The 20219-nt window shown below is 35.7% G+C and overlaps 1 protein-coding gene across 11 annotated transcripts in view; it reads left to right on the forward strand.

Moving 5' to 3' along the window:
• Positions 1–20219, forward strand: part of CDC42SE2 (CDC42 small effector 2) — a 202785-nt gene that overhangs the window by 149729 nt on the left and 32837 nt on the right. For all 11 annotated transcript variants that reach the window (XM_060143515.1, XM_060143526.1, XM_060143518.1 and 8 more), the window contains one exon: positions 6185–6527. In XM_060143515.1, coding sequence (XP_059999498.1) covers positions 6474–6527 — 54 coding nt within the window. In that variant the 5' untranslated portion in view covers positions 6185–6473. The remainder of the gene's footprint in view (positions 1–6184; positions 6528–20219) is intronic.

A 20219-nucleotide genomic window follows, 5' to 3' on the forward strand; every position in this document is an offset into this window, starting at 1 on the left:
GCGCAGGCTCCAGGGCGTGTGGGCTCTGTAGTTTGTGGGCTCTGTAGTTGTAGTGCGTGGGCTTAGTTGCCCCGCGGCATGTGGGGTCTTAGTTCCCTGACCAGGGATCGAACCCACATCCCCTTCATTGACAGGCGGATTCTCTACCACTGGACCACCAGGGAAGTCCCGAAAGGTGCTATTTTTTTTTAAAAATGGAAAGACAAAGACCAGGAAAAAATCTTCACAATACACTTATCAGACAAAGGGCTTGATCTAGAATATGTAAAGAACACAACTGAATAAGGCAACTAAATTAAAAAATGGGCAAAAGATCTGAATATACCTAACCAAAGAAGATAATATGAATGGCTAGCAAGCACATGAAAAGTCTAAATACCATTAGATATCAGGAAAGTACAAATTAAAACCACAGCAAGGTGTAGTACTTTATACCCACTAGAATGACTAAAAATAACAAGATTGACGATACAAAGTGTTGGTAGGATGTTGAACAACTGGAACTCTCATACTTTGCTGCTACAAATGCAAAATGGTACAACTGATTTGGAAAACTGGTACACAGTTTCTTATAAAGTTAAAATTATACTTAAAATATGACTTAGCAATTCTCTTTCTAAATATTTACTCAGGAGAAATGAAAATTTCTGTTTATATGGATATTTGTATACACTAATTCATAGCAGCATTATTTTTAACAGCCAAAAACTGGAAATACTAAATATGAAGTTAAATTGTGCTGTGTCTACACAATGGAAATCTATGTGAATTAGCTAATAGAAGCATCATGGTAAATCTCAAAAACGTGCTGAATTAAAAAAGCCAGATATTAAAGAAAGTACCATGTGATTACATTAATACGAAACTGTGGGAAAGACTAACCTATAAGCAGTCATTCTAAGAAAAAAAAACTAACCCTCTTATTTTTGGTAGTTACATGCACCCCTGTCTGTGCCTTTTATAACTGAGTTCAGGGAACAGTGGCTTGACTGAACTTTGATTAGCCACAGAAAAGTAGGTCTGTGATAAGTATGTAGTTTGAAAGCTCTTTTCAGAATGGGTTGGTTTTTGTATTTTTGTTTTTTCTTTCCCAATAGGGTCTTGTACCACAAGTCAATATCAAAGAATGATTTTAATTAGGTTGGGACAGATTTAGTGCTGGTACAGCTATAAATAAGCTTTACTGAGAATTCAGACTTGGTCATTGATTAGTAATTTTTGCATTTCTGGTGGAAATCTCTTTGGCATCTGGTAGAACTTCAGACCTCATCACCCCTTTCGCCACTCAAACCTCCCAAATTTTACCAGTTCCTTCAAAGTTTCTAGCAAAGTGTGTTCATTTTTACTTGACATTGTATTTTGCATTTCCATCACTCTATTACAAACAACTTGAAATTGTTAGTATTTGCTTCTTTTACTTATGTATTATTTAAATTGTTATTATTTAAAGATATAATATATAAAAAATTGCATAGACCATAAATGTACTATTTAATACAAAATTATAAAGCAAGTACCTGTGTAACTACCACTTAAGTCAAGAGGTAGAATATTGTCAGTGTTCCAGGAGCTCTTATGCATCTCTTCCTAATTCTTAATTCCTGCCCTCAGCCCTAACCACTTTCCTGACTTCCGTTATAATTTTCTTGCTTTACTTTTATACTTCTATATGCATCTCTAAACAAAATAGTTTAGTTGAACTTGTTTTTGAAATTCATATAAAGGAAATCATTCCATGTATATTGTTTTGTGCCTTCTTTCCCTCAATAACATGGCACTGAGAATTGTCCAGTGTGTTGGATGAAACTACCATTCATTTTCATTTTGTATAGTGTTCTTTTGTACGAATGGAGCACCATTCATTTCTTTTCAGTTTAAAATGCTATCTGTTTATTCTTTTTTTTAATATATATTTGTTTATTTGGTTGTGCCAGGTCTTAGTTCGGGCATGTGTGTTCCTTAGTTGTGGCCTGCGAACTCTTAGTTGCAACATGCATGTGGGATCTAGTTCCCTGACCAGGGAACCCCTGCATTGGGAGTGCGGAGTCTTAACCACTGCACCACCAGGGAAGTCCCTATTCGATTATTCTTTTTTTAAAAAAATTTTTTAATGGAAGTATGGTTGATTTATAATGTATTAATTTCTGCTGTATAGCAAAGTGACTCAGTTACAGATATATACATTCTTTTTCATATTCTTTTCCATTATGACTTATCATAGGATATTGAATATAGTTCTCTGTGCTGTACATTAGGACCTTGTTGTTTATCCATTCTATATGTAATAGTTTGCATCTACTAACCCCAAACTCCCAGTTCATCCCTCTCCCACCCCCCACCCCCTTGGCAACCACAGTCTATTCTCTATGTCCATGATTCTGTTTCTGTTTCATAGGTAAGTTCATTTGTGTCATATGTTAGATTCCACATATAAATGATATCATATGGTATTTGTCTTGCTCTTTTTTTTTTTTTTTAAAATTTATTTATTTATGGCTGTGTTGGGTCTTCGTTTCTGTGCAAGGGCTTTCTCTAGTTGCGGCGAGCGGGGGCCACTCTTCATCACGGTGTGCGGACCTCTCACTGTCGTGGCCTTCTCTTGTTGCGGAGCACAGGCTCCAGACGCGCAGGCTCAGCGGCCATGGCTCACGGGCCCAGCCGCTCCGCGGCATGTGGGATATTCCCAGACCAGGGCTCAAACCTATGTCCCCTGCGTTGGCAGGCAGATTCTCAACCACTGCGCCACCAGGGAAGCCCCTGTCTTGCTCTTTCTGACTTCACTTAGTATAATAATCTTTAATTGCATCCATGTTGTTGCAGATGGCATTATTTTGTTCTTTTTTATGGCTGAGTAGTATTCCATTGTATGTATATACCACATCTACTTTATCCATTCATTTGTTGATGGACATTTAGGTTGTTTCCAAGTGTTGGCTATTGTAAATAGTGCTGCTGTGAACATAGGGGTGCATGTATCTTTTTGAATTATAGTTTTGTCTGGGTATATGCCCAGGAGTGGGATTGCTGGATCATATGGTAATTGTATTTTTAGTTTTCTGAGGACCCTCCATACTGTTTTCCATAGCGGCTGTACCAGTTTACATTCCCACCCACAGTATAGGAGGGTTCCCTTTTCTCCACACCCTCTCCAGCATTTGTTCTTTGTAAACTTTTTAGTTCTTTGTAGACCATTCTGACCGGTGTGAGGTGGTATCTCATTGTAGTTTTGATTTGCATTTCTCTAATAATGAGCGATGTTGAGCATCTTTTCATGTGCTTATTGACCACCTGTATTTCTTCTTTGGAGAAATGTCTCTTTAGGTCTTCTGCTCTTTTTTCAATTGGGTTGTTTGATTTTTTTTTCGTTGTATGAGCTGTTTGTATATTTTGGCAGTTAAGCCCTTGTGGGTTGCAGTGTTTGCAAATATTTTCTCCCATTCCGTAGATTGTCTCTCAGTTCATTTAAAAAAATTTTTATTCTTTTTTTTTTTTTGAATAGACTTTTAGGCTGTTTCCTAAAAATTTACAGCTATTACAAATTAATTATTTTTACTACTTCATTCTGCTATTAGCTATTTTAATTTTGATAACAAATAAAAGAGCATCTTGTATCAGTATAGCTCTTTATGATATATGCAGTGCCCTTATGTACATCGTAATTTAGCCCTCATTTCAGACCTGTGACATTGGCAGTGAAGCATTCCATTTTTTATAGCTAATGATAGAGCTTGTCACTTGCCCAAGTTAACATTGCTAAAAATTAGTGTAGTACTAACAACTGCCACACATCTCTTATATCAAAGTCTAAATTCTAAACATCTGATTCTGTTTCACACAAACTGAGCATGCTCAATACCTCAACTGAGTTAAAGTATTCCACATTAAAAAAAAAAGGGAATAAATTGTTTGTCTTAAAAGGTATGCCTCATTGCCTTGTTTTTCAAATCATGGCTTTATTGTTGTTTCTTTGGAAGTTGACCTAAACAATTTTATTAATTTGTGGGTACGATGTTGGGACATAAATTTTTCATATTGTCAGCAGCGAAACTGTTCCTACAAGTATAAAGCTTATATCTGCAGCATTTGTAAGTGTGGAAAGTGAGGAGGTGGGGAGGGGATGGAGGAGGTTATATTTTTGACCAGAGAATACTACTACACTTTTTTACTCATGCCAATCTCTTTAAAAGTCAAGAGACTGAACTTTTAATGCAGGAAATCTCTGCCAGTCACTAAGTGGCCTGACAGTTCACTGAAGCTTTTCTAAAATCTTATGTCTAATGAAATTATGAGTTCGTGAAATACTCTCTGGTGCTGTAGCCCAGTTTGACCCTTCATTTATGTGTGGAATGTGCTGAGCTGTGTTTAGAGCCAAGTTTAGTTGTTGATGTTGTTGCAAAGTGACTCTTCTTTTGTTATCTTAAGATTTTTTTTTAAAGTAAGGTTTTCAAAATGGACATGATTTAAGCAACTTTGAGCTCAAGAAGTGAAAGTACCTGTTAATATATTTATTATTAGTGGTAATGTTGAAATTTTTTGTGACAGATTCACTACTTCTCTACAAGGTGTTTATTTATAAATGTGTTTTAAGTATATATACATTTGAAAAAGATTCTAAAAAGGAATTTTGTTTAGAAAAGCAAGAAAATGGAAAAAGTGTATTGGTATGATATTCCAAGGCATGTTTGAAACATTTTTAGATTTATATGTTTACTTAACAAATAAAAACCTGTGGAGTTGCAAACATCCCCTTGGTTTGAAAATGTATTTCATCATATCTGTTATCTAGGTCATTATTCTTAAGTATCCTTTCTGTCTAATCTCCAAAAATAGAAGCACAAATTATTGTACTTTAAACAGTCATTCTTCAACTAAATATTAAGAAAGAGGAAATATTGTGAATGTCATTTTCAAAGTAGTACATGGGAATGGGAAAATGTATATTTTGAAATTTGCAAAATAAGGAACAGCTTTACTCTAAGTAGGAAGGAAATCTGAATTTGCTAAAATGTTGATTGTAAATACGGAAGTCATCTATTACTTTTAAGTGTTAAACAAAAGGAATGTATACTCAGTTAAAAATAGAAGAAAATAAAACACTGTGCAATGTAAAATTAGTATTTGAAGGTGGTTTCTGGCAAAGGTAAATTACAAATAAAAAGGAAATTGTGTAGTTCTATATGTAGATGAGAAAATATGATGATGGAATAAATCAAACAATAGATTTTAAAACCTCAGATTTCAAATCCAGTAGATTTGAAACAGTAATTCATGTTTGTATGTGCTACATCAGCAGTGATGAGCATAAGGAATTTTCAGTTTCAAACAAAGGCATATTTGTTTTCATAAAATTGGTTAAAAGAGATTTCACAATGATATTTTAATGGCCATGGTCTTTGATTCAGGGAGGAATTAAGCTTGTTAAGTAAATAGCCCTGAAATAATATTCATGATGTTGTGAATTTAACCCTTTGCTCTTAACATTCTCGCTAAGGAAGTAAATGAAACATACAATTCTTTTGAGCTTATAAACCTTCATAGTATTTACCCACTTTATTGGACAGAGCCAGTTGCAAGACTGCTACTTCTTTGTTTGGGAGTTTGGGTGACATAAGGAATGTTCACCTCTCCTTGAAAATAAGCATTCCAGGTTCTGAATTTTACTGTGGCAAGAATGTACATTTTCTTCCTTCTTATCTTTCTCTTTGAACATATGTTTAGATCTTAACATGTCATTGTCCTCTAGTATGTTGGAGGACATGTCCTCTGGACTGTATAGAATCAGGGTCCTAAATTCATGCCTTATTACCCATATTTGTGACATTGAACATATATGCATTAATCTTCATTGAAGATCTTCTATACAAATATAAAAATAACTGTCATTTATGTCTTACAAGGTTTAGAGTCATGGCTTTGGGGAAAGCATTTACAGTCATAAAATAGAATGCTCTATGAAGGCAAGGATTACTCTCTCGTTTCAACTGCTATATTCCTAATACCTGACACTGAAAAAGTACTCAAATATTTTTTTATTGAATGAATATCAGTTTATTAAAATCTTGATTTTTTTTCAATGTTTACTTTTTGGGGAAATAGTCTTAATTTTATCACAGATTTAAGAAATAAAAGCTTCTAAGAGTAAGATAAGTAAAGTAACTTCTTTTCTTTTCTTCTTTTTTTCTAGACTGCCTGTTAAGGTCCTGAGTCAAGACAACAATTTTTATACCTTTCCTGTGGTTCAGAAACAAGTCCCTGTAGAATCAAAAGCAAAGAAAGGAAACAATCTGACCTTTTGTTTGTTAGATTGACTATATAAGATACTTGACTTCCAGGAACAAAAACACAGAGAAGTAATAAAGTTATTATTTTGGCATCTTTGGACATCTATCATATTGAGAAGCCTGCTTTGTGAAGCTTCCTGAATTGAGATTTGGAAACTTCATTGGTGCTCATTTATAACTTGGACTGTAAGCATGAGTGAATTCTGGTTGTGTTTCAACTGCTGTATTGCAGAACAGCCTCAACCTGTAAGTATGAAGTAATACATGTACAGATTGGGTGGGGTGCTTATTAAACTAATGCTGGTTCTCAAGTTGAGAATTAGGACCCCAGCAATGATTGCAGGGCAGTTCTAAGGCCTGTCAGTGGAATTCTGAACATCTGGTTAAAGAAAGGAGAAAAAAAAAAAGTAAATGTGTTTTGAGTAAATGCCATGTGTGAGGAACTGTGCTAGACCATTGTATATGATTGAGAAGGTTATGCTCTTCTACCAAGTAGACCAGCTTCTGGAGGAGCCATGAGAGGAAAGGGAGACAATCTGAGATAGAACAGCCAAGTCAGCTTTGGAAATCAGTGGTGGAGGATGTCATAGCTAGGTTGCCTCACATCCTTCTTGATTTACCATCTCATTTTCCTCACAGCAGCTCTCTGAGGAAGATACCATTATCCTTATTTTTCAGTTGAAATAGGTTCAGTTTTTTGCGCAAAGTCATATGGATAGTAAGTAGTCTTGGCTGACGACTTCTTGGTACCTGCCCCACTTTTATCCCTTCTAACCTGTGCACATTTTATTACCTCTATGGAAATTCTGCCATCCACGTCCAATTTTCTCTTCATCCTTTAAGATGCCTAGATCTAATGTCAACGCTATGAAATCTTTGCCAGCTTTCCCCTGACTTAGGTAATACCTCGTGTATTTCCACCAGCTCTTTTACTTCATTTTTCTATGGTAGGATGGAACTTCTTGCATAGTAACTTAACTGTTCTATAGTGTTTCCCACCATGTCAGCTGTTTACAGGACTGTAGTGAATTCTTTACCTACTTACTGTTGTGCATTGGCATGCTGGTGGACTTTTTTCCCCCCAGCTTTATTGAGTTATAATTGGTATACCAAAAAATTGCACACAATTAATGTATACAAACTGGTGAGTTTGGACATACATATACACTCGTTGCCATCACCACAATTAAGGTAATAATCTTCTAAGGTATCCTCAAAAACAATGCATATTGATTTACAACCTCCCCCTTTTCTAGTCATATTACATACTTTCCCCATATAGTGTTTCCCCACATGGTACTGATGTTTTGTAATGCTCTTTGTCTCTGAAATGTGCTATTTTAATTAGACACCTATGCCCAGTTGTCATGTATTAATACTCTGGTATTTCCACAGTGAGCCAGGTACTGATGAAATAACAGAGAGCAAAACAGACAGTTTCTGCTTCGTGGCTCTCATTCTAGTAGAGGAGATATTTAGTGAATAAATAGGTGTCTGTGATACCAGGTGATGGTAACTGCTCTAAGGAAAAAGAAAGTAGAAGAAAGAGGAGGAGAAATGGGGATATTAAGAGTGTACAGGAAACGCCTCTCTGATGAAGTGATATTTAAGCTAAGGTTTAAGGCAGTAAGGCACATGCTTATGTAGAAGGACCTGCGAGTACAAGAGTTCTGGAAGTGCAAGGGTTGTATGTGTACGAGGAATGTCAAAGAGGGCAGAGTGGCTGTGAGCCAGGGCTGCAGTGGTGGGAAATGAGGTCAGAGATAGTTAAGGGCCGGGTCATGTATGGCCTTCCAGGCTGGGGAAAGACTGATTTTTACACTTTGTGAAATAGGAAATCATTGAATGGTTTTGTTCTTTCAAGTGAAGAACATATCCTTTTCCCAGTAGTTTGAATGTTTAATGTTACTGTATGCCCAGATGGAGAGTTAGCTCTGCCTGACCAGACTGCATCCTGTAGGCCAGTGAGTTACCTTCTCCTTCCTGTACTCCCAGCCAGTGAGTCCTCCTCAGCAGTCTGCAATCATGTGTGTAGTGTGTTCTGCAATAAGATTCATTTCCTGCAGTGACTTTTCTTCATTTTTGTTGTTGTTCTGATGTGCAGTTCTAATCCATAATAGTAGGGGTAGTGTGTCTTTAAGTGATGATGGTGGTAACTGCCATATAAAAAAAAACAAAGGAAGGGCACTGTGCTCCATATTTTAGAGAGTCTAAGGTTTCTTCGAGGGAAATGGGTGAAGAATTGGAAGGGGATGGAATGGGTCAGTAGACAGGGGTTGCTAGAAAACCTTAGACCTTAGACATGAAAAGCATGAAAGCTGTTACTGCAGCCTGAGAGTATGAACCAACAGTTCTATGAAAGGTGGCTAGAGGAAACTCTAGGTGAAGGCATTCTATAATTTCAGGGGATTTATGTCAAACAAGAGTGTTTGCTCAAGTGTGGTGCATTTCCACCAGTACTATGCGATAAGGACCTCAGATGGCATAGATTCATGTAGAACTTCCTTTTTTAGGAATCACATTTCCAAACACCCTAAATGAGGTATGAGTATGATAGATACGTTGTCATTTTTCCTTTTTCTGGAAACGTAAATGTGCATGCTCTTGATTTGTTTAATTACACAGAAAATCACATTATGTAACCACAATCATCTCAAAACATTTAGTAGATGAATTTATGTAATAGAAATGGAAAATTACACTTATCAGTGGAGAAATGAAAAATATCCCTACTTTGTAGAAAGGCAGTGTAGAGGACTGATTCAAATGTCTTAACTGTATTGCTAAACCTAGAAATTACCAAGATTATCTTATTCACTGGAACTGCCTGTCCTGCCTCAGGAGTGGCTACTGGATTTCTTCATAGAGACAGTAAGCTGCTTATACCTGAGGAGAAAGTTTCAATTTGTATACATGAGCTTGAAGACAAACTAGAAAGGCTCTTGGCATAAGGATTTTGGTGTTCCTACCCTGTTTTGTGCTGATAGCACAGTCGGGAAGTGCTGGTAAGTTAGTGTCCATAGCATTCTGGATGAGTTCAAGCTGGGAGAGGGGGTGAGATGGTAGTAGAAAGCCATTTATCTTCAGAAACTAGAATGCTTTTGTAAGTTTGTAAATGTCAGAGAGGAAATGGTTTTCTTTAATGCTTTTATTAAATTGATCTTTATTCAGTTTAGATTGGAGTTTTTTAATATATACGTCAAAGTAAAACAAGCTATTTCTTAGCAAGCCATGTGGTGGCTGCCATTTATAGTTACTTAAAAAGTGACATCAGCAAAAATAATAATTCAAAAGTAAACAGTTGTATACTGAACCTCATACACTCAGCTTCAACAATATCAGTTCTTATCTGATGTTGTTCGTCTCAGTGCATCTACTTTGCTCTTTTCTGTATTATTTTGAAGCCAAATTCCAAGCATTATTTCACTTTATACATAAATATGGCAGTATTTATCTCTAAGAGATGATTTATATTTAACATAACCACAATACCATTATCATACCAAAAAAGTACTTTAAAAGTTTGTTTTATATATAAATATATATATAATAAATAGTTATGAAACATATTATGAAGCACATATTACCCAAGTTAAGACATGGAGCATTGCCAACACCCCAGAAGCCCCCTAGTGTTCTTCTCATTTACATCCCTGCTCCAACACCTGGAGGAGCCACTGCCCTGCTGCTTTTTTTATGGTGATCACTTCCTTATTGTGTTTTATGATTTTACCATTTGTATATGCCCTGAGCAGTATAGGTTAATTTACCTGTTTTAACTTTGAGTGGAGTTCCAGTGGATATAATTGTGTTTTCTTCTTTAATTCAATGCTAAATTTATAAGATTAATCCGTATTGAGGCAGGTAACTGAACTTCATTTCCACTTTTCTTGAACGTTTTGTTGTATGACTACACCATGTTCCATATAGTCCTTTTGAAATTCTGAGTTGTTCACAGTATGGGACTGTTACGAATGATGCTCTTTTGTGCCTTTGTGTATGTGTTGCCCGGTGAACACGTGCTTGAGGTTCTGTAGGGTATATACCTAGGAGTGAAATTATTGGTTCTGAAGTCTAAGGACATTAGTTAGCTTTTACCATGCAAGACAACATTGTTTTAAATTTGGTGTTATCAATTTGTGTTCCTACCAGCATGATGTTTTCCGACTCACTTTTTATCAGTCCGAGAGGAAATGTTTACCCTTGCATTATCTTGCATTTTAATTTAATGAGAGTGAAAAGTAACCTGATTTTTTTAAACTTCTAGATTGTGAGCTTCAGGACTGTACGCAAATCAGAGATTTCTTGAAATAAAATTCTCCAATTCAGCTCCTCCACACTTTTGTTCATCAGCTCATTCCGTTTGTATTATACCATAAGACGAGTTCTTTGAGAGTACAGAAAAACACATTTAGATAAATTGAAGTCCATGAAGTTAAAGACATTATACTATAGCAGCTTTCATTCTTGTATTTAGTTTCAAGTATGATGAAGCATTAATCTAATTCAGTGCTTTTTGTTTACTCTGTTTCTAGTAACTATTACAGAAATAAATGCTTTCAGAAGCCACCAGGCATCTATGTCATCCTATACACAAAATATTAGTAGAACTTAATTTAAGAAAAGATGAAAAGTAAAAATAGAAGGTCTAGTATTTTCCTCTCACATTCCAGCAGATCATTTTGAACACCCCCCAGGTGAGCATTTCCCACATTGGAGACCATTGAATACAGAACAAGTCAGAGCATGGAGCTCTAGGGTTGAGAAACAGGATTATCTTATCTTCACTGTGATAAAAATAATTACCACTGGAAAAAAAAGGGAAAGAAACGCAGGGAAAATTGTTTTTGATGAACAGGAAGAGAAAGAAACATTGTGGTCAAACAGTTTTTAAAAATATATATTTATATGGCAGATAAGTCCTAATTTTTTTCTATATGCTCATTAGAAAATACTATCTATATCTTCATAAAGAAAATGTTCTTTATGAGGTCATGTTAAGTAGCCAGTGGGAGCTCCTATTAACTGACAGCTTACATGAATCCTGAAACATTTCTTAAAAGAGCTATTGTTTTCAAGTCATCTCACCTACCGCATCTGGGAGATTGTCATGTTTATTTAGAAAACACTTTCTTCATTTACATGTTCTGTTATTTGTGTAAATGATGTGAAAGTCTGCGTCTTTTCATAAGGCATTGAATTCTTAAAATGGCTAAAATTAAGGTGCTTCTGAAATACCAATAGCATGAACCTTTGCATTGTTTTGTTTTACTGATTCTTGGGTTTTATAAACATAGAAACAGCAAGGATACAGAGGATTAAGCCTTTATTTGTCCAGAGTTAGTGGTTTGGGTCCTGATTCTCACATGGCCTTGGTATATACAAATAGGAGGGAAAGTTAAGGATCTCAATTTTATTATTTTAAAAATCAAAAGGCAAAAGAAAGAAAGGAAATCAGTACCAGGCAGGTAAAGTCTAGTTAATAAACTATTCACGGTTGTAGAAGAATAAAATGTTTATGTAAACTTGATGTAATCTGTGATTAAAGGGCAGTTAGAATTTAGATAATATCTGGGGCCTAATACTATAATAGTATTTTAATAATTATGAAGTCAGTACTATATAGGACATTTTTAGAAGCACTTCAGAATCTGTTCATCTGTGATATAAACACATGATAAAAACCATTCTGTTCTTCCATCTTTCTCTGCCTTAAACATGCTTATAATGGGTAGAAAATATTACAGATCAATTTTGGTAGCTCGCATATGCAAGACAGCTTCTAAGAGCTCAGCTCTATCTCCTTTAAGTACTGAGTAAAGGTTGGTCTCTTATCACCTCTGTACATAGTAAAAATTCTTCTAATTTTTTAGATATTTCTAGTGCTCATGTTCCAATTACTTTTGTAGATTGACCTTTCTTTTAGTTCCTTGAAGAGCTACTTTTTATGCTTATACTCCTCTGTTTTAGCAGGTGAGACATCATTTGTTCTTTTTCGTTTTGGTTTGTCATTTGTTAGCTGTTTTCATTTGTGAATTGAAAATAATTTTCATACAATCATAAAATTATAGTCTTAAAGGCATCTAAGCAAACATCTAGTCAGATGCATCGCTCACACACAAATTTGGAAACTATTAAGTGAACTAGTAAACTAAGTTAAGCCTAGTGAGTTAATGGCAAAGCCTTGGCATTTTAAGACTAGTTTTCTCTAGTATGTGTTTCAATAAATTTTACCCAAATGGACATGTATACACACATTGGATATGCAATTGAATTATAAGACTCTGCAAAAATACATCACTAGTTTTGATAAGTTATGGTGAAGCCAGCAGTGTTTCAACATTTTAAAAGGTTCTTGGGAATTCCCTGGCGGTCCAGTGGTTAGAACTTGGCGCCTTCACTGCTCAGGGAACTAAGATCCTACAAGCTGTGAGGCACAGCCAAATTAAAAAAAAAAAAATTATTGCCAGTAAATGTTAATTATTATCTGCCATTTTTACAGATCTTAGTTTGAATGCTTTCATACATATTAACTTAATGATGCTTTCATACATATTAACTTAATGATATAAGTGCCTGCCATTCTAACACACACACACACACCCATCACTCTGTTTTTTGTGGTTTTGATTTTGTTTTATTTGTTCTTGGAGTGTCTACCTGAGTGTCTACCTGAGTAGCAGTTGGGTGGAGTAGCAGTCCTCACTGGAGTCTTAAATCCTTCTGCATGTCTCTGTTATGCACATATGCATGGATTCAAAAATCATTAAGATACTGGAAATAGTATTAGCTGTCAGTCATGCATATAGGATAAACAGAATCTCCCATACATTAAATAAAGGAGTTACTAGATGTCATTTCTCACTGACCTTAAGAACAGATAAAGTATGTATAGCTGATTCACTTTGTTATAAAGCAGAAACTAGCACACCATTGTAAAGCAATTATACTCCAATAAAGATGTTAAAAAAAAAAAGCAGATATAGTTACTAAGAAACATAAGACAAGTGTGCTTTCAGTAGTGCTTAGCTGTCAGAAATTGATCTCATTTTTATGAGCCCCAAAGTTATGGGTAGTTATGAAAAACCAAACAAGTTTTTCCCTTTTTTCTGCCCTCTTCATAGGAGATCTGGTTTTCTGTGAGCTTAAGAGTTGTTCAAATAAGAGTTTGAATTGCAATCCCAATGCTTATTTACTGTGTGACCTTGAGCAGATAGGAATACTGTGTGACCTCTGCAAATAGGAATAATGACACCTATCTAATAGGCTTAAATATATTAAAGTAGATAATAAAGTATATTAAATAAGGTAATTTATGTTAAGTGCTTAGCATAGTGCCTGGCATGCAGTAAGCGCTCTTATGAATGTTTAGTTGACAAATTGCAGTTTCCTCTCATTTTATTTTATTTATTTATTTTTTGCGGTACGCGGGCCTCTCAGGGCTGTGGCCTCTTCCACTGCGGAGCACAGGCTCCAGACGTGCAGGCTCAGTGGCCATGGCTCACGGGCCCAGCTGCTCCACGGCATGTGGAATCTTCCTGGACCGGGGCACAAACCTGTGTCCCCTGCATCGGCAGGCGGACTCCCAACCACTGCGCCACCAGGGAAGCCCTCCTCTCATTTTAAATAATGGTTGATTTTATTTTGTTTTGTTGTGTTTTAAATCTCTGTTGGTTATTTTCAAGCACATTCTATTTGAAATGAACTGGACCTTTAAAGCTTGAAAAATTGGTCTCTTACCAGAAGTATTTTGGTTTGGTTTGGTTTTCAGTTACCAGGAAGAGAGATCCAGGTGTGTAACATAGAGAGGATGTTGGACTGAGCACACACGTACAGTCTCCTCTCTCCTGAAACCCCACTTTGCATGACATTAAAGGAGTTTAAAAAACAAAAAGGGGTAAAACCCACAAAGGAAAAGAATGCAGACAAAACATAAGTATGGATGAAAGATAATAAAACACAGATGATAGATTTGGAATTTGCAGAACATAGCCACACCCAATTGCCTGCACAGGGGGATACTGATCAGAAGCAAACCAGAGTCTTAACTGCCTTGCTCTTGGAAGGCCTGCAACTAGGCTTGAACTGCTCAGGCTGGCCTGCAGCAGATCGTTCTCTAGAAAACTGACCGGCTCTGCAGAGACCTGGTGATTTCTGTGGTTGTGGGCTCCCCAAGGAAAAAGCCAGTTTCACCATCTTCTCACCTGTCCTTGAACCCACCATTCAGCATGCTTGACCCATGTGTACTAAGCCTCATTTGGACGGTCGGTGATCATCAGGCATGAGGAAAGCTAAAAGAAATTAACTGAATGAAAGAACTCAGAGGAAATAGATGATACAGGGAATAGAAAAGAAATAAAATAAAGCAATAAAAACTGTGAATATTCCTCAGATGATTAGGATATTGGACCCATTAAATAAGAACAGTGTGCCTACACAGGAATGGGGACAGAAAGAACAAATTGAGAAGAAATAGTGTTTGGAAATGATATAGCTGAGATAAAGAGGTCCAGTGGAAGGGCTGGAAGGTAAAGAAATCTGTAAACAAAGTAAAATGAAGAAATAGAGAGTAAAAACAAAGTAAAACAAAGAGAGATGGAAAGTAGAAGGGAAAAGCTAAGAAAATTAGATGATCAACCTGAAGGTTCAAAATCTGCCTGATTAGTTTCACAAAGTAGAAGAAAGGGGCATTGGAGGAGAATAAATTATCAAAGTGTTTGCCAAAAAGTTTGGGGGTTTTGTAACATCTTACAGAAAAACCCAAACAAACTTTCTGGATAACCCAATAATAATACAGGAACATTTCCCTGAACTAAAAAACAGTGTAAGTGTTTGGTTGAAGGCCAGTTGAATGAAAAATACCCATTCCATTTAGTGACATTTCAGACTATATGGATTAGTTGTTTAGCTGTTTAACCAGTTGTACTGCAAGAAATTTGTGGATGGTATTGCAACAATTAATTTAGTTTCATAGGAAGTTAAGCAAACAAAAAGCAATTCAACACAAACAGTACAAGAAAAATTAATTGTAGAACATTGCTTGGCTTGATTGTGAACAATATTTACAAAAAGTTAATATAAGCATTTGATTTTTCTCTTTCTATTTTATGTATTAAGTGTTTGGGGGAATTACATAACTTTTTTTGAAACACAAAGGTATTTATTTTAGAATAACTGTATATATGGTGGTGTAAAGGAAAGACAGTGGACAAGGGAGACTCCCAGACCTGCTTTAGTTAGCTGTGGGATCTTGGCAAGTAATATGCTTTCCCTAGGTACATTAGTGTCCTGTGGCTGTCAGTGACAGATTATCCAAGTTTAGTGGCTTAAACAACACAAATTTATTGTCTTTAGTTCCAGAGGTGAGAAGTCCAATTTAGGTCTCACTGCAATAATATCAGTGGTAGACCATTGTATTATACCACATTTTCTTTGTTCAGTATACAGTGATTTCCTGAAGTTAGCTTTACTATACACACACATATGCATGTATATACAGGGTACAGAAACAATCTCAAGTGGCCGTGTGGTAGCAGAAATCTCTAGTGTAAAGGGTTTAACGTGCAAAAGCATCGAAAAATATATCATTAGTACTTAGAGAAGCTATTTCAGGTTGTTAGTTTTAAGCCTATTTTGTATTTCAGTTTTCATACTTGCAATGTGTGACTTAAACAAGATACTAACCTTAAATAGAAAGAGAAAAGGAAATCCTTATGTTCGCTTCAGGTTTCTCACTAAGAGAGGAGAACGTCTAGTACCTTCAGTTTTGCATTTAGCAATTTTGCCCTTGAAAAGATCACTATAAACTTGCTTAGAGATTCCTTATAAAAAACAAATGTTGGGGCCTCCTGTGAACTTCTCATCTGTTACCAACTTTGAAACTTATACTAAGTGGGAAAAGGCTACTTACCTACTAAACTCTAAAGGGCAAAGTAAAGACAGTACTGCACTTAGGATTGAATTTTAAGTGTGTTACCAACAACCCACCTATTTATAAATATTTCCAGTATGAAATGCCTTGCCTTTCTGTACTTTGACTTAGATTGAAGTCCCTGCTTGTAACTCTACTTGGGTGTTTGGATTTCTCTGTGGTGATGTGGCTCTCATCTTTTATAGAATTGCCTCCTTATATAAGCCTTTTAACCTGAGGGCCACTGCTGGCATTCCAGTGAGTGCACCGCACTCTAGAAACCAGAGAAGTAGAATTATCACTTATTGTTCCCAGAGTGTATCTTCATACAGTACAAGTTGGCATACTGAAAACGTTTATTATTTTCTGAAGTTTGACCTAAATATGAGAATTTGGAATCCAAAGTAAGCTACTCAGTTATTGAAGGGCAGATTTTTTTTTCTTAATCTTTGCAGTCTACTCCTTGTTTCTCTTCCATTTGTCTTACTAATCAAAGGTTAATATTAATCTTGACATATTAATCATCGATTTTTAGTTAAGATCTTAGAAACCAGACTTCCATAGGTCGTATTATCAGCTCATATTACTACCCATGGGAAAGCTGGATCTGGCTTCTTAAACATCTGTATCCAGGACTTGGGACACTGTTAAGATTCTCAACTCTGTCTCTTTCTTGATTCTTTGCACTTTCTGACTAGAGGTGGATGTTTTTTCCATGATTGACCTCAGCTCCAGGTTCATCATCTCAGTTTAACCACCATGAGGAAGAAAGGACATCTCCCTTAGTCCTTCCCAGGGAAGGATTCTGGGCCCAGTTTGTGTCATGTGCACACCCCGTGGTCAGGGTTGTCGACTACTGTGGTTGGCAACCTATCAAAATCATATGGTTGGGGTCAGGAAGCGGTGATTTCCCCAAAGGAAAGGAAGTGGGTTGCTACTTCTAGAACAAAGTATGTAGAAAGAAATGGTGTATGTCCACAATAAAGATTTATGCCTATTTATACAGAAGGATAGAAATAAAATGTTACTTAGCCTGAATATCTATTAACTACTCTGGTAAAAATGTTATATAAAGCTGCTTCAAATCCTTTAAGAACAATTTAAAAAGATTGTTGTCGGTCTAGAATATCCTAAGCTATTGTTTAGGTGTTAAAAAAAAAGTTAATCCAAATCAGTAAAAATAAATTGAAAACTAAGGATATGTGCATTACACAAACAGCTTTACCTTTTGGGAAATGATAAGTTTTGAATGTCAGAAACTTGAATCTCGTTAGCAAATGCTGAAGTAAACATTGATAGAATAACCAAAGTGAAAAAAATGAAAGGAGGCTAAAGACTTAATGCTAGTTATATACACCTTTAGCAGAATTCCAGTGAAGCTAGAGTCTATAAGCAGTTAGCTTCAGTTATCTTTTGACTTTTGTGCCATAGTAAGTAAACTTTGTATAAAGATAGTGAGCAAAAGGTATAGGCCTCTGTATTATGCAGTTTATTCATATGGTTTTCATCCTACCCCCCAAATTATAAGTGCTATGTATCATTTTGAGCACTGTATCATAACTCATTAAATATTAACAGGTCATAAAATCCTCTGAATCATTTTTGTATAAAGTCATGGTAATAATATCTTTTTCCCACAGTTACCTTATTATGTGTAATGGTTTTTTTTTAAAGTTTTGTTGCTCTATTAATGTTTTGCTTACTATTTGTAGAGTATAAGATAATGTAATTTATATAATATTACCTCCAAAGTTGGTCAGACTCAGCAGTAAAGGAGTTCATGGACACAGATAGGAGATAGTGAATTTAGTAGCTCAAATCATCACTGATATCTGTAAATAGATATATGACCTCTTTGTAATCATCCTGGTATGCTTAGGATTTATCCAATCATTATTGGAATAAAACCATGACTCACACTTGTGATTTGTTATATTGAATAGAAATCTTGGTAGAGCCCAGAGGTAAGGAATGAAAATGGTGAGAAGTAGATCATATGAGGGAATGATGAACCTGAAATTTATTTCACTACCTCCATTCTATAAGTAGGAGTAGGTTTTCCCTCCCACCTCAGTTTTATTGAGATATAATTAACATATAGCATTGTGTTAGTTTAAGGAGTACAACATAATGATCTGATAAATGAATATACTGTGAAATGCTTACCACAGTAAGTTTAGTTAACTTATCACCTCGTATGGTTAAAAAATTTTTTTCTTCTCATGACAACTTTTAAGATTTACTCTTGGCAATAATCAAATATACACGACAGTATTGCTAACTGTAGTCACCGTGCTGTACCTTATATCCCCAGAACTTACTTATCTTATAATTGGAAGTATGTACCTTTTGATCCTCTTTACCCATTTCTACCACCTCCACCCCCTATGCCTCACCCCCTGCCTCTGGCTGCCACTAGTCTGTTCTCTGTTTCTGTGAGTTAGGTTTTTTCAGATTTCAGATAAAAGTGAGATGGTATAGTATTTATCTTTTCTTTCTAACTTATTTCACTTAGCATAATGCCCTCCACGTTCATCAGTGTTGTCACGGATGGCAGTATTTCCATCTTTTTTTTATGGCTGAATAAAATTCCATTGTGTATATATAGATACACACATATCTATCCGTATATGCATATATCTGTCTATATATACTTATGTGGACACACACATCACATTTTCATTATCTATTCAGCCATTGATGGACACTTAGGTGGTTTCCATGTCTTGGCTATCGTAAATGTGCTGCAAGAACAGGAAGATGCATGTTTCTCTGAGATAGCAATTTCATTTCCTTCGACTGTATACCCAGAAGAGGAATTGCTAGATCATATGGTAGTTCTGTTTTTAATTTTTTGAGGGACCTCTGTACTGTTTTTCATAACAACTGTACCAATTTATATTCCCACCAGCAGTGCACAAGGGTTTCCTTTTCTCCACACTTCTCACCAACACTTGCTATCTTTTGTCTTTTTGCTAATAGCCATTCTAACAGGTCTGAGGTGGTATCTCATTTTGGTTTTGTTTTACATTTCTCTGCTAATTAGTGATATCGAGTATCTTTTCATGTACTTGTTGGTCATCCGTATGTCATCTTTGGGAAAATATTCAGTTGTGCCCATTTTTAACTGGGTTGGTTTTGTTTTTGCTTTTAACTACTGAGTTGTATAAGTTCTTTATATATTTTGGACATTAACTCCTTATCACATATATTATTTGCAAATATTTTCTCCCATTCTGTAGCTGTAGGTTGCCTTTTCACTGTATTAGTTTTCTTTACTGTGCAAAAAATTTTAATTTCATGTAGTCCAACTTACTGATTTTTGCTTTGCCTTTGCTTTTGGTATCAAATCCAAAAAATCATTGCGAAGAGTGATATCAAGGAGCTTATCCCTGTGTTTTCTTCTAGAGTTTTATGGCTTCAAGTCTTGCATTCAAGTCTTTAATCCATTTTGAATTGATTTTGGGGTATGGTGTAAGATTTTGGTCCAGTTGCATTATTTTGCATGTGGCTATTCAGTTTTCCCAACACCATATATTGAAGAGACTATCTTTTCCATTGTTCCGTTCCACCATTCAGTTTCATTCCTTGAATTTCAATTTGCTTATTAGTTCTAACAGTTTTTTGGTGGAGTCTTTAGGATTTTCGATGTGTAGTATCATGTCATCTGCAAATAAAGACCATTTTACTTTTTCCTTTCCAGTTTGGATGCCTTTTTTTTTTTTCTTGCCTGATTGCTCTGGCTAGGATTTTCAATATATGGAAAAAAAGTGGTGAGAGTGGCCATATTTGTCTTGTTTCTGATCTTAGAGGAAAAGCTTTCAGCTTATCACCATTGAGTTCATGTTAGCTGTGGACTTGTTATATACAGGCATACCTTGGAGATATTGTGGGTCAAGTTACAGACCACCACACTAAAGCAAATATTGCAGTAGAGAGTCAAGTGAATTTTATGGTTTCCCAATATATATAAAAGTTATATTAATATTATACTGTAGTCTGTTAAGTGTGCGATAGCATTATGTCTA

This window comes from Lagenorhynchus albirostris, chromosome 3, assembly GCF_949774975.1.
Source record: "Lagenorhynchus albirostris chromosome 3, mLagAlb1.1, whole genome shotgun sequence".
Taxonomy (NCBI): Eukaryota; Metazoa; Chordata; class Mammalia; order Artiodactyla; family Delphinidae; genus Lagenorhynchus; species Lagenorhynchus albirostris.